Raw genomic sequence first — 13,724 nt, forward strand, 5'->3', positions numbered from 1 at the left:
AGAAAAGAAGAGAAAGCAACACACCACAAGGACTGGGGAAGAAGAGCAGCAGTCTGGAAAGAAAGACAATAGCAGAGAGAGGCTACTCCGGGCAGCGTGTAGGGGAGCAGGTAACTGTGGGAATCAGTTCCCCCTTGTCTTGCTTTACAGTTAAAAAAAAATTGCTCTCCAGTCATCCAAGAACTGGTTAGTCTTACCAAAGAAGGCATTCAGCAATTTCTGCACCTGGATATTGCTGCCAACGGTTCGGTACACTCCCTCAGTAGAGATCCCTGAGCAAAAGAATGCAGAAAAGACTTAGTTTAGTGCCCTTTCACGGTCAGAGATGTTAAACAGCACCACCTAGTGTAGCAAATATGCTACAGGTAGTGTCCAGGCCTGCCACAGAGTGACAGCACTGAGAGGAAGAGCTGCGTGAATAATGAAGAAACAATTTTTAAAAACTGCTCATGAACATGTCACATAAATCCAAACTTTATTAGGGAAAATGATTCACCAGATAACTTCTGCAACTTTTTACCTTCTGTGTCCTTTTGCCGATTCTAATATATCTTTTTGGAGATGGGGTGAACTGCACACAGATTTATATAGTGGACTTATGACATTATGGCGATGTCTACACTACAAAAAATAACTTTAAAGTAAGCATCTTCAAAGTTGAGTGTCTACACACACGCACACCCCACTTCGAAGGTAAACTTTGAAGTAGGGCACCACTCCATTCCCAGGGATGGAGGAAGGACTTTGAAGTAAGGGAAAAGGTGTTGTAGACTCTCTGCTGGCTGCTTCAAAGTAAGCTCCTACAGTAGATGCATCCTATGGGTGTGTCTACACTTGCATTCCTCTTTCAAAAGGTACGCAAATGAGGTAAACTGAAAATGCAAATAAGCTATAAATTTGCATATTTGGGACCTCATTTGCATATTCTAATTTCAAAAGAGCTTCTTTCAAAAGAAGAAAGCCAATGTAGATGCTGCTCTTTCGAAAGTAAATCCCATCTTCAAAAGAATCCTTCTTCCCATTAAATAAAGAGAAGAAGGATTCTTTCGAAGATGGGGTTTACTTTTGAAAGAGCAGTGTCTACACTGGCCTTCTTCTTTTGAAAGAAGCTCCTTCGAAATTAGAATATGCAAATGAGGCCCCAAATATGCAAATTATAGCTCAACTGCATTTTTAATTTACCTCATTTGCATACCTCTTTCGAAAAAGGAATGCAAGTGTAGACGCACCCATAGTGTAGACGCAGCCTATATGTCTTACTATCTATCCCTTTCCTAAAGGTTTCCAACATTCTGTTAAATTTTTGATTGCTGCTGCATAATGAGTAGATGTTTTCAGAGAGCTCACCACAATGGACTCCAAAATTTCTTGAGTGTTAACAGCTAATTTAGACCCCATCACTTTGTATGAATAATTGGGATCATGTGTTCCAATTTGCATTCATTTACATTCATCAATGTTGTATTTCATCTGCCCTTTTTCGCCCAGTCATCCCATTTTGTAAGAGTCATTTGGAACTCTCTGCAGTCAGCTCGGGACTTAATCTGTCTTGAATTAATTTGTATCATCTGCAAACTTTGCCACCTTACTGCTCACAGCTTTTTCCAGATCACTTATGAGCATGTTGAACAGCAGTGGTCACAGTTCAGATCCCTGAAGGACCCTACTATTTACCTCTCTTCCCGCCTTTTTTTTTTTTTAAATCAGTAAACAAGTCTGCTAGAAAAATCACAGAAAATGACTCCAGTCAAAGCACATTCTTTTTCAAGCCTGGACTAATACTTGGAAATGAGTTTTCATTATTTGCCCAGCTCTCCTATGTTGTTAAGGAAGTTGATGGGTACACTCAGCATAGTTTGTTGGAGTTTTCAGAGGAGCACGGATGATGTCTCACGCTACTCTCATTCATTTTACAGGGAGTTTGGGGTTAAAATCCTACAGAAAGCGTTGAAAATCTCACCCCACATAGTACACTGTTCACAAAACAAACCTGAATAATTCCAGATATTTTCCAAACTCAAAATTGCCTTAAATACTTTCCAACCCATTCAGCTTTGGCCTGCTACCAAACATGTGATGTATCAGTACCGAAGGAAAAGAATCTATTATCTAATGAAAATAAAGGGAAAGGGAGAATTCAGCTCTGACTAGAGTATGCTACTGCAAAATGTTCTAGTGGGGAATAAGGCTTTTATTGTTTTGTAGGCTCATTCTTTCTCCTGTGACATAAATCTTTGACAAAAGGTTTAGAAAATATGACCTATGAGGAAAGGTTAAAAAAATTAGGCATGTTTAGTTTTGAGAAAGGAAGACTGAGGAGGAACTTTATAACACTCTTCAAATATGTTAAGGGATATTTCAAAAGGGCCGTGATCAAATGTTCACCATAGCCACTGAAGGCATGACAAGAAATAATGGTCTTTCTCTGTAGTAAGAGAGATTTAGATTTGATATTAGGAAAAACTTTCTAACCATAAAGGTAGGTAAACTCTAGAATAGGTTCCCAAAGGAGGCTGTGGAATTCCCTTCACTGGAGGGTTGAAAGAACAGATCTGAATAAATAAATGAGTAAATAAATAAATAAAAAATCTGCGAGGGAGGCTCTAGCTTTACTTGGTTCTGCACAAGGGTCTGGATGTGATGACTTGTCCAGGTCTCCTTCAGCCCCACATTTCTATGATTCTGTGATTGTTAGATCCATTTGCTATCCTCTTGGAGAAATTACAGCACAAGCAAATGCCATTCAAGAAAGTTAATGCCCAAAAAGCAAAATGTTTCCAGATGCAGGGCTGAGCTCTTACCTTTGGTCTCCACTGCATTGATGCATTTCCTTACAAACTTGAAGCCAACCTCATTCAACTCCACTATTTCAAACAAAGGGGAAGCAAAGTTAGCTGGCAGAATGTAAACATGCGATTATTGGCGGAAAGCCCCCAAAAGGTGGCAAGTTACTGCAGGTATTACACCTAGCAACAAGTTTGCTTCATTTGTAGGGGCTGCATTTTCAAATCCACACACAGGTTAAGTGCACAGGTACAATTTCATATGCAAATGCCTTGCTACACTCGTGCAAGTCAGGGCCTGTGGATGCATGTAGCTCACTGTAGACACATACATCCAGGGATTTGCACGTTTATGTTATTAAGGTGCTTATGCCAAAGCACGCTTAAATTATTAAGAATCTGGCCAGGAACTGATTATTCACTCGTTCTTCTGTTTCTGCTCTTGCACTTGTTTTAACAGTAGACTTCTGAGCTTTTTGATAAAACTGTAATTTGGAGAGTTCAACCACACAACTGGAAAAAGCTGATCTGTGACTTTTGAGGACAGCAAAATCTGCAGTCCCTCCTCTGCGACATCAAAAGAACATAGAAACGTCCATATATTATTTATCTACTTTGTTAGAGGGCAGACAACAACAGGACTCTGCCTAGGTACCACATAAGTTAAGAAGACATGTTTTTGTCCTCACTGATTTATCAATAGCCTATCACAGTGCCTTCCTGGAGACTCCTCAACAGGTGGTATGAGGGAAATTAGATTGCTTTGGCTTAAACTAAACTCCACTGAAGTGAATCAGACTATTTATGTTTATTACAATGGGCACTGAATCAGCTACCTTAGTTCCTTACGGGACCTAATCCTGCAACTTTACTAAAATGAATTAGCTGTATCCACTAATTCTTCCACTCACTTCTCTAGGATCACAGGACACAGTGTGCAGGTGTTTCTGTTGCTGTCAACAGCTTCTTACACTTCCACAACTTTCTGTCCATTGCAAACAAGTGCTTTGAACTTCTCTCAAATGTTGGTGTTTAATGTGGTCTTTATTGGGGAGAGGACTGGGCTCTGCATTTTTATTCTTATTGTCCTTCAGATCAGGAGCAGATTTGGGCAGAGAAGCATTCAAGCCATGGGGAGAGCTAGTCAGGAAACCAGAATTTTTCTGGCAAAAAATAATATTAAAAATAAAATCTGCAGTCAATTATTTAAAAAAAAAGTTCTGTATCAACATAAAAATTAGGGCTGTCAGTAAATCACTTAACTTGTGATTCACTCAAAAATAATTTTATAAAACAATCATGATTAATCACAGTTTTAACTGCTTTGTTAAACACTAACTGCACACCAATTGAAAGTTAGTAAATATTTTGACTATTCTGCTTTATTTTCAGATATATTGATTTCAATTACAATATAATAAAGTGTATAGGGCTCACTTTATATTAATTTAATAGAAATATTTGCATTGTAAAAATAATAAAAGAAATAGTATTTTTCAATTCACCTCTTACAAGTACTCAAAGGGGTAGCCATTTTGGTCTATAGCTTCACAAATAATGAGCAATCCTGTAGCACCTTAAAGACTAACATATTTATTAGATCAACGAAGGGTCCTGTGGCACCTTATAGACTAACAGAAACGTTTAGAGCATGAGCTTTCGTGAGTAAACTCACTTCTTCAGATGCTGGACCAGCATCTGAAGAAGTGAGTTTACTCACGAAAGCTCATGCTCTAAACTTTTCTGTTAGTCTATAAGGTGCCACAGGACCCTTCGTTGCTCTACAGATCCAGACTAACACGGCTACCCATCTGATATTTATTAGATCATGAGCTTCATGGGTAAGACCCACTTCTTCAGATGATTGGAGTACATACTTAGAATCCAGGGTTTATATAGCGGGGGGGAGGATGTAAGGGGGAGGAGGATGAAGAATATAAGTGGGGGAAGCTATCTGCCAGTAGTAGGACCAGCAGATGAAGCAAATTAAACAAGATTCCTGAGAACATCAAAGATGGGGAAATTGCCCTTGCTATGCATAAGATAGTTGAGATCTCAGTTAGGCCCTAATATACATGTGTCAAATTTGCAAATGAATTCCAGTTCAGATGTCTCCCTCTGTAATCTTGTGGTAAAATTCTTTTGTAGAAGAATGGCTACTTTTAAATCCATTATTGAATGTTCAGGGAGGTTTGAAGCGGTCCCCTATAGTAGGGGTGAGCAAACTTTTTATATTGGGCCCCACTTTACAGCCCTGCAATTAACCAGGGTCCCCCAACCTGTCTAATAAAATCCAAGCCAACAGAAATTTCTTTTATGTTCATATGAAAAAGAAAATAAACAAACAAATAAAAAAAACCCCTTTCCATATGCGCCAGTCTACATGAGGCAGCAACATAAACTGCAATTGAGCAAGGACAACGCACCCAAAGGGAGAGAGGATACTCACTATACAAAAGGAGGCAAAGCATGTGTGAAGAGCCACCTTCCCCAGCCCTCCCAGGCAGTTATTAAAACAAAAAAAAAAATCACTCTATTTAAAGAGCCCTCCCAACTCCAGCAGTCCCAGGTAGTTCATGTTGCTGTTTCAGCAACCCGACTCAGCTTAAGAGGGGGGAAAAAAAAACCTCACCACCACCAATGTTTAAAGAGCCCATCCCTCTCCTTTTCCAGTCCTCCCAAGCAGGCTTTTAAAGAAAATAAAAGAACTAAACAAAAGATCAACATAATAGCACTTAAAAAAGAAAAAAACAGATAAAAAAAAAAAAAAAAAGAGAAGCCTGGACTCTTTGGGGAAGCTGAAACAAGGGGCTTTGCCAGTAAAAACTGACCCCCACTCAGCAGCCACTGCAAAATGTGAAGTGGGGGAGCAAAAATGACAGCACAAACTGCGGGGGGGAGGCAGGTGAGTAGCTGAGCCACGAGAGGCTGCAGGGAGGGCCCCCCAGGTTGGGGTGGGGGTGGAGGAAACAAGACATGAAGGCAGCCCTCTGCTGGCATGGAGGTTGGCAGCACAGCACACGAGCACTGCACAGATGTGCACGGGAGCTACGGGGAGTCAGCAAAGGGCCCTTGCGGCGGGAGGGAGAGCTGCTTGTGCTGCATCCCTCTTTTGAAATTTCACAGCCCCCGAAGGGGCACACCCCCCCGTTTGCACACCCTTGCCCTATAGGTTTTTGGGTATTCCAGTCCTTCATGTTTCCAATCCTTTATGTTTGTCCAACGTACATGAGAGAGGGGTAGTGCTGGCACAAGATGGCATAAATCACGTTAGTTGATGTGCAGGTGGATAAACACCTGATGCTGTGGCTGATGTGGTTAGGCTCTGGGATGGTGTCACTTGTACAGATATTGGACAGGGTGGGCAATGGGTTTGGTGCAGGGATAGGTTCCTGGATTAGAGTTTCAGTAATGTGGAGTTTGGCTGCTGGTATATTTCTTTTGTTTTTTACAGTGAAAACTGTTTGTAATCAAATACAAAAGTGAGCACTGCACACTTTACGTTACATGTTGTAACTGAAATCAATATAGTTTAAAATTTAAAAAGTATACATACATATTTAAATAGTATTCTATTATTAACACCCTGATTAATTGCAATTAATTTTAATTACATGACAGCCCTAGTCAAAAAACAAAAATTCTGTTTCAACTTGTTTTTTCATTTTCAAAGCCAAAATATATGAGTCTAATTATTTCAATTTTCATGGAAGAAAACCAAAATGTTTCATGAAAAGTGACATTTTTATATTAAGAAAATTGGTTTTGACACATTTGTTTTGTGTTGTTCACTGTGAAAAATTCCACACTCCTAATCTGAATCAGCTCTAATCCTGGCACAAACTCTCAGGCTGTGGCCACACTAGCCTCTCCTTTCGGAAGGGCTATGGTAACGTGGTACTTAGGGCTATGCTAATGAGGCGCTGCCATGCATATGCAGTGCTTCATTGGCATAATGGCGGCTGCGCACGCTTCGAAACTGCCGGTTTCCACACACACACCACCCGTGTAGCCAGGAGCCTTTCGAACAACCCTCCGGATTTCGAAAGCCCCTTATTCCCATCTGGTTTTGGGAATAAGGGGCTTTTGAAATCGGGGCCGTTTTGAAGCGTGTGTGGCTGCTGTTATGCTAATGAGATGCTGCATATTCACGACAGCACCTCATTAGCATATCCCGAAGTGCCACATTGCCATAGCCCCGGTGGGCTTAGCGTAGCCACAGCCTCAGGGAGAACTAGGTGAATCAGTTAAAAACAGACATCCCAGTTCCATCAGCAGGTTAGTGATAAGCAGCCTCCTTACGCACAATATCCATACAGGAAACTTTAAACAGAACAGACTCCAGGTAGGGCCAAAGCCAATGTTAGCAGAGATCCAGTGGCTGGATTGTACAGAGCTGTGTTGTATCCACAGATAATATTTTTAATTACAAATTAGTAAAAAATACAGTTCACCTGACTGCATTTGTATGACAGATCTAGGACTGTATCATAGCATTGTCCAATGATAACTGACTGGTTTGAAGCAGATGTATAAAAAAGACTCTTTAATCCTGGCTGTAAACTAATTAAGAGAAAGTAGTTTAAGAAAGTACTCCCGAGGGCCAAGGAACTGGCCAAGCCTCTAGAGGCAGAAAGTAGGTTATCAATGCTCATTGCAGATATCCGAGTAACATAACTTTCCAGTCCAATATAGGCAAATATTAACAGCAGTATGGTTATAAGGACTGACATTACTGACTAAATGAATATATAATAAAGGGGGAAAGCTAAGAGGAATAACAATTTTAGCAAGATTGATATGGCTGTAATGAGATGTTGGCATATGCAGATTCATCTTATTAAGTAAGTACAGCATTTGGCAGCTCTCACAACTTAGCTGTGATAAAGAGAGACAGGAGAACTCATGGGATGTGGAGTTTCAAGAAACTTTTACAACGTTTTAGTCCATTGTTTTACATTTATGAAACACTTTCATATATCATGGAACTCATTTTTCCAGTTAACTGAATCCATATTTTTAGTGGAAATTTAGTCTTAATGCCCTGTAGTTTTCACTAAATGGAAGCCTGTGCTTTGCAGACAAATATTTTTGCTGGGAAGCCATTCTGGTCTAACTTCAATAGCAACCCAGGGGATAAAATCAAAGAAATCGCATGGCAGGCCAGAACTCAGTTTTGGGTGAGAGTCAGTTAGGACTTGAATCTCAAGAATGCAGAGCTCCATGCTAAATTTGGAACCTTCATTTTTCTAGGTGGGTTGAAATTTAATGTAAGTTCCTCACCTGGAGCCTCACGTCTCTGCCTGTGTACCAATAGCAGGGCGTGTGCTGGTGCAGGCACGTCAGTCCCAGGACATTAGAGACGCAGTGGGGGTGGGAATATCCTTGATTTTCAGCATATGCAGGTGAGCTTGGAGCAGCTTGAGCCCCCCAGCACTGGCCCCATGAAAGCCACCCCCCCCATGTCCCTCTAGCAGCAGGGTCGCATTCTGCGCCAGCCGTGTTTGGGTCCTGCTGCTGCAGTACAGCTGCCCTGTGGCAGTGGGGCCTGGCGTGGTATTATGTGATTGAAATACGAACATACAGATCATATGACTGACCAATCGGATTAGCTTCTGTGATGAGGTAACTGGCTCTGTGGACATGGGGAAGTCAATGGATGTGATATACTTTGACTTTAGCAAAGCTTTCGATACAGTCTCCCACAACATTCTTACCCATAAGGTAAGGAAGTATGGATTGGATTCATGGGCTGTAAGATGGACAGAAAGCTGGCTTGATGGATGGGTCCAACAAGTAGTGGTCAATGGCTCTATGTCTGGTTGGCAGCTGGTTTCAAGTGGAGTGCACCAAGGATCAGTTCTGGGGCTGGTATTGTTCAACATCTTTATTGATGTCCTGGATGAGGGGATGGATTACACCCTCAGAAAATTTGCAGATGCCACTAAGCTAGGGGGTCAGGTAGATAAGTTGGCAGGGTGGGACAGGGTCCAGAGTGACCTAGATAAATTGGAAGATTGGGCCAAAAGAAATCTGATGAGGTTCAACAAGGGGAAGTGCGGAGTCCTGCACTTGGGATGGAAGAATCCCAAGCATTGTTACAGACTGGGGACCAACTGGCTCAGTAACAGTGCAGCAGAAAAGGACTGGGGGATTACAGTGGATGAGAAGCTAGATATGAGTCAACAGTGTGTCCTTGTAGCCAAGAAGGCTAACGGCATATTGGGGTACATTAGGAGAAGCATTTCCATCAGAGTTATTCCCCTCTACTCAGCAGTGGTGAGGCCACATCTGGAATACTGCGTCCAGTTCTGGGCCCCCCAGTACAGAAAGGATGTGGATGCATTGGAGAGGGTTCAGCAGAGGGCAACGAAAATGATTAGTGGGCTGGAGCACATGACCTATGAGGAGAGGCTGAGCGAGCTGGGCTTATTTGGTTTGCAGAAGAGAAGACTGAGGGGTGATTTGATAGCAGCCTTCAACTTCCGGAAAGGGGGGATCCAAAGAGGAGAGAGAAAAGCTGTTCTGAGTGGTGACGGATGGCAGAACAAGGAGCAATGGTCTGAAGTTACACACGGGGAGGGCTATGTTCAATATTAGGAAAATCTATTTCCCCAGGAGGGTGGTGAAGCACTGGAATGTGTTACTGAGAGAGGTGGTGGAATCTCCATCCCCAGAGGTTTTTAAGTCCCTGCTTGACAAAGTCCTGGCTGGGATGATTTAGTTGGGGTTGATCCTGCTTTGGGCAGGGGGCTGGACTAGATGACCTCATGAGGTCCCTTCCAGCCCTAGAATTCTGTGATTCTACTTGGGGAGCTAAGAGCCTTATCCTGCAAGGTGCCAAAAACCCTCAACTACCACTGAGACCTGAGGGTACTTATCTTCATTCAGGAGCAGGTTCTAAAGAGATCTTTAGTTCATTTGTTCCCTGAGTGGAGGGGACCCAGGACCATGTGAGCTGGTGTGAGATACATTCCATCCAGCACACAGCAATGATGTGCACACTTACCAACTAGTATATTATATGACATCAGCACATTTCAGAAGAATGGAACCATGAATTACTCACTTTCTTCCTGTTTTGTGATGGGACTGTGGTAGATCTATGCGAAAGGAGAGGGAAACAAAAGCAAAACCAGGCACAAGTTGAGAACTGCTGTCTAAGGTGAATCGACGCAGGCAAAGCAAATCTCAGACATTCAGTATTGTGTACTACTTGGCTCTCAAAAGCACAGTATTAAACCTTGTACAACCCTACATTCAAGACAGGTGTGGTAATGTCCATTAATTTCACTGGTGCCCTGTCTCCCTTAGACACACCCTCCCCCACTAAAACACAAAGATTTTTTGTTTGAATATTAGTAAAAATTAGGCCTAGAGGGTATACAGGTCAGCCATCAACAGACTCACAGATAGGAGGGTAACATGAAGATGCCCTACTTGTTATTGAATGACTGCCGAGACTCCAGCCTAAGTAATTCAATGTGCAGGATCCAGACAAATGCCATTACATGCCGGTCACAAATTCCCACATGTATTGCTGTTACGGCAGCAAGGAAGTTCGGTAAGCAGCATCTGGAAGCCCAACTGACATGCCCTAGTCCCAGCCCACTCAGCCCCGAGTTACTCTGTCCATCACAAAGTCTCTGTAAAAAGTGTTGCACCTAACCTGGTGCTCAAAGGTATTGGATAACTCTAGCCTGCTTATGGAAAAGGAACAGCTAGTAGGAATGGGAAAATGTATGGAATGTGCTTTGCTATATTGCACATTGCATTTGCTGCTTATAGGAAATTCTGTCTAAGAGAGAAGTTTATGCTAGGCTTGGATTAAAATAAGGAAACCAAAGAAGGGGGACACAAAGTATTAGCAAACCTCTTTGCTCTCTCGCTTTCTCTCTCAGTCACATGGGCTGTCACAACTTGAGATGAAGGATTTACAAGCAGGAACATTATGCAAGCAAGACCAGAATTACTTAAAACAGATCTGAGGGCTGTTTGTTTCGGCAAAAGAAACACCAGCAAATTCAGCGCCAGTTTTCCATTCCTGCGAGTCACATTTTTATGGGTTTCAACTGATGCCAGTACAAAAAACAGAAATAAAACATGAGATATCAAAGGGCACAAGTGGACAGGCTGTACGGTAACTGTTCATTGAATGACTGGGTAAAATCTATTTTGACATACCTATTTGTTGAGTTGACACCTCTGTATCTGTTATAGGGTGTATGGGGTGTACAGGGAGGGGTAGTACCTCTGTTGGAGGGACTTGTTGTACCCCTTCGGGGGTAGTCCGTCCACTTTGGTCCCCACCTGTCACTCAGCTCTCACTTGTGGCTCCACGTAGCTGCAGCATGCGCAGCAGCCACACCCCGGGCAACGGCTTTGACAGGCCGGCCAAACCGGTTGAGTGTAACCAACGGGGCTCAAACCCTTGGTGAATTTTGGGATGTGCCTACCCAGCATGCGAAGTCAGTTCCGGCAGACTGGGCGGAAGAGATCATTTAGATCCAACAGTCAAGAAGGCGGTTCTGTAACGCTTTGTGGAAAGTGAAGGGCTTGGCAAGGCATGACAGACGTCAAGGCCATCCACTGCAACCAAAGAAGTTACCAGTCGTGACGATTCTATGCACCCCTGGTGCCTGACTTCCAAGGTCGAGAGAGTGGGCTTGCTCCTGTGCAATGGCTCTACCACTTAAAAAGCTTTCACACACAGGTCCTGTGCAAATCATCATATCACCCAAGTCCTGCGGCGATGGGGGAGGGGCGAAGCGACAGGTGGAGGTTACCACTGGGAGTCGTAGTCCCAATCCTGCATGTAGGCAGCCTGTGGACAAGTGGTCATCCAGCTCTGTACATGGGGCAGCAGAGCTGCCCAGCAGCATCCCAGGCATCTGAGCAGTCCTCTTTAGGACAGCACTGCTCACCCTAGTAAGGGAGGGGCCTAGAAAAGGTAGCCTAAAAATTGCCTGCCCTTCAACAACAACTGGCCAGCAAGCTGCAGCTGGCAGTTCAACCCTACTTGCAGTCAAAACCAAAAGAAAAATTTGAGAAAACTTACCATTGGGGTATGGAACATTCATACTCTCTTGGATCGAGAAGCTGTTGCAAGACCTGAGAGAAGGACAGCTCTCATTGCTCGTGAACTAGCCCGCTATAACATCGATATAGCAGCATTAAGTGAAACAAGATTGGCTGGGGAAGGTTTCTTGAGTGAACTAGGAAGTGGTTGTACCTTCTTCTGGAAGGGTAAGATTGAGACAGAGGATAGAATACATGGAGTCGGTCTGGTAATAAAAACCTCATTGATGCGTCAACTCCCAGACCTTCCAGTGGGTATCAATGAAAGATTGCTGAAACTACGCTTCCCACTAAATGCCAAATGTCATGCCACCATCATGAGTGCATATGCACCCACTCTAACGTGCCCTGACAACTCAAAGGAACAATTCTATGAAGATCTCGACAGACTGATCAAGGCCACACCCGCAACAGACAAACTACTCCTACTTGGAGATTTCAATGCCCAAGTCGGGGCTGACAACGAGAACTGGAAAGGAATAACCGGGCCACACGGTGTAGGCAAAATGAACTATTCCTTTTGAGCCTTTGTTCTGAAAACGACCTGACTATTACCAACACTCTGTTCCGACAAGTGGATAAACACAAAACGACTTGGATGTACCCTAGGTCTAAACAGTGGCATCTGATAGATTATGCCATTGTCAGAAGGCGAGACATCCGAGACATACTGATCACCAGAGTAATGCGAGGCGCAGTGTGCTGGACAGGTCACAGATTAGTCAGGATGTTTCTTCAACTTTACATCGCTCCCTCTCAGCACAAATGTCTTAAGCATGTGTGACCTGCTTTTAACATAGCCAAACTGAAGGATGCTCAATGTTTCAACAATTTTCAGAAGAGTCTCAATGACAAATTAACATCCCACAGTCAACTGATCGGTACTGTAACCGGAAAGTGGGATCCGTTCAAGCAGATAGTGACTGACACAGCAATAACATCACTTGGACAAAAGAAAAGAATACATCAGGACTGGTTCGATGAGAACCAAGAAGAAATATGTTCAGCATTGGAAGTAAAGAGAAAAGCCTTTATTGCATGGCAGAATGACCCCTCCTCAGTCTCCAAATGGGACCATTTCAAGCACCTTCAGAGCAAAACACAGAAAGACCTCCGTCAGATACAAGACAGCTGGTGGGAGAGCAAAGCCAAAGAAATTGAGCACTATGCTGAGACCCACAACGCAAAGATGTTCTTTAGTGCTATTAAGTCTGTCTACGGACCTTCTAAACCAAGGACTACCCCATTGCTCTCATCAGACAACACAACACTGGTCAAAGACAAAGAGGGCATCAACGAAAGATGGTGAGAACACTTTAGCAACCTCCTTAACAGACCATCAATCATGAACAATAACGTCCTCAATGAAATTCCACAGCAACCAGTCCTGACAGATCTTGACTTTCCGCCCACTATAGGTGAGATTAAGAAAGCTGTTAGCCAGATGAGTTCAGGAAAAGCTCCTGGAAAAGATGGGATACCAGCAGAGATATATAAGGTGGCAGGTCCAGCAGCACTAGCAACGTTCCATAGCATGATCATCAGCATCTGGGACGATGAAAACATACCACAGGACCTCCGCGATGCTATTATTGTCTCCCTTTTCAAGAATAAAGGCAGCAAAGCAGAATGTGGAAACCAGAGAGGCATATCCCTCCTCTCCCTTGGAGGGAAGATCATTGCCCGCATCATCTTGAACCACCTAACAGCCAGTATTTCTGAGGCAAATCTACCTGAAAGTCAATGCGGTTTTTGACCTGGCTGGAGCACAGTCGACATGGTGTTTGCTGTCAGACAAATACAAGAGAAGTGCATTGAACAAAACATGCACCTGTATGCTGTCTTCATAGATCTGACAAAAGG

At 43.1% G+C, this 13,724-nt stretch overlaps 1 protein-coding gene across 4 annotated transcripts in view; it reads right to left on the minus strand.

Annotated features, from left to right (window-relative positions):
- Positions 1-13,724, minus strand: part of OPHN1 (oligophrenin 1) — a 140,823-nt gene that overhangs the window by 26,930 nt on the left and 100,169 nt on the right. For 3 of the 4 annotated variants that reach the window (XM_075007783.1, XM_075007782.1, XM_075007785.1), the window contains 3 exons: positions 9,853-9,886; positions 2,802-2,864; positions 198-272 (listed from right to left, as the gene is read on the minus strand). In XM_075007783.1, coding sequence (XP_074863884.1) covers positions 198-272; positions 2,802-2,864; positions 9,853-9,886 — 172 coding nt within the window. The remainder of the gene's footprint in view (positions 1-197; positions 273-2,801; positions 2,865-9,852; positions 9,887-13,724) is intronic. The other variant, XM_075007784.1, reaches the window with a different exon arrangement.

Source organism: Carettochelys insculpta, chromosome 13, assembly GCF_033958435.1.
Source record: "Carettochelys insculpta isolate YL-2023 chromosome 13, ASM3395843v1, whole genome shotgun sequence".
In the NCBI taxonomy this organism is placed as follows: domain Eukaryota; kingdom Metazoa; phylum Chordata; order Testudines; family Carettochelyidae; genus Carettochelys; species Carettochelys insculpta.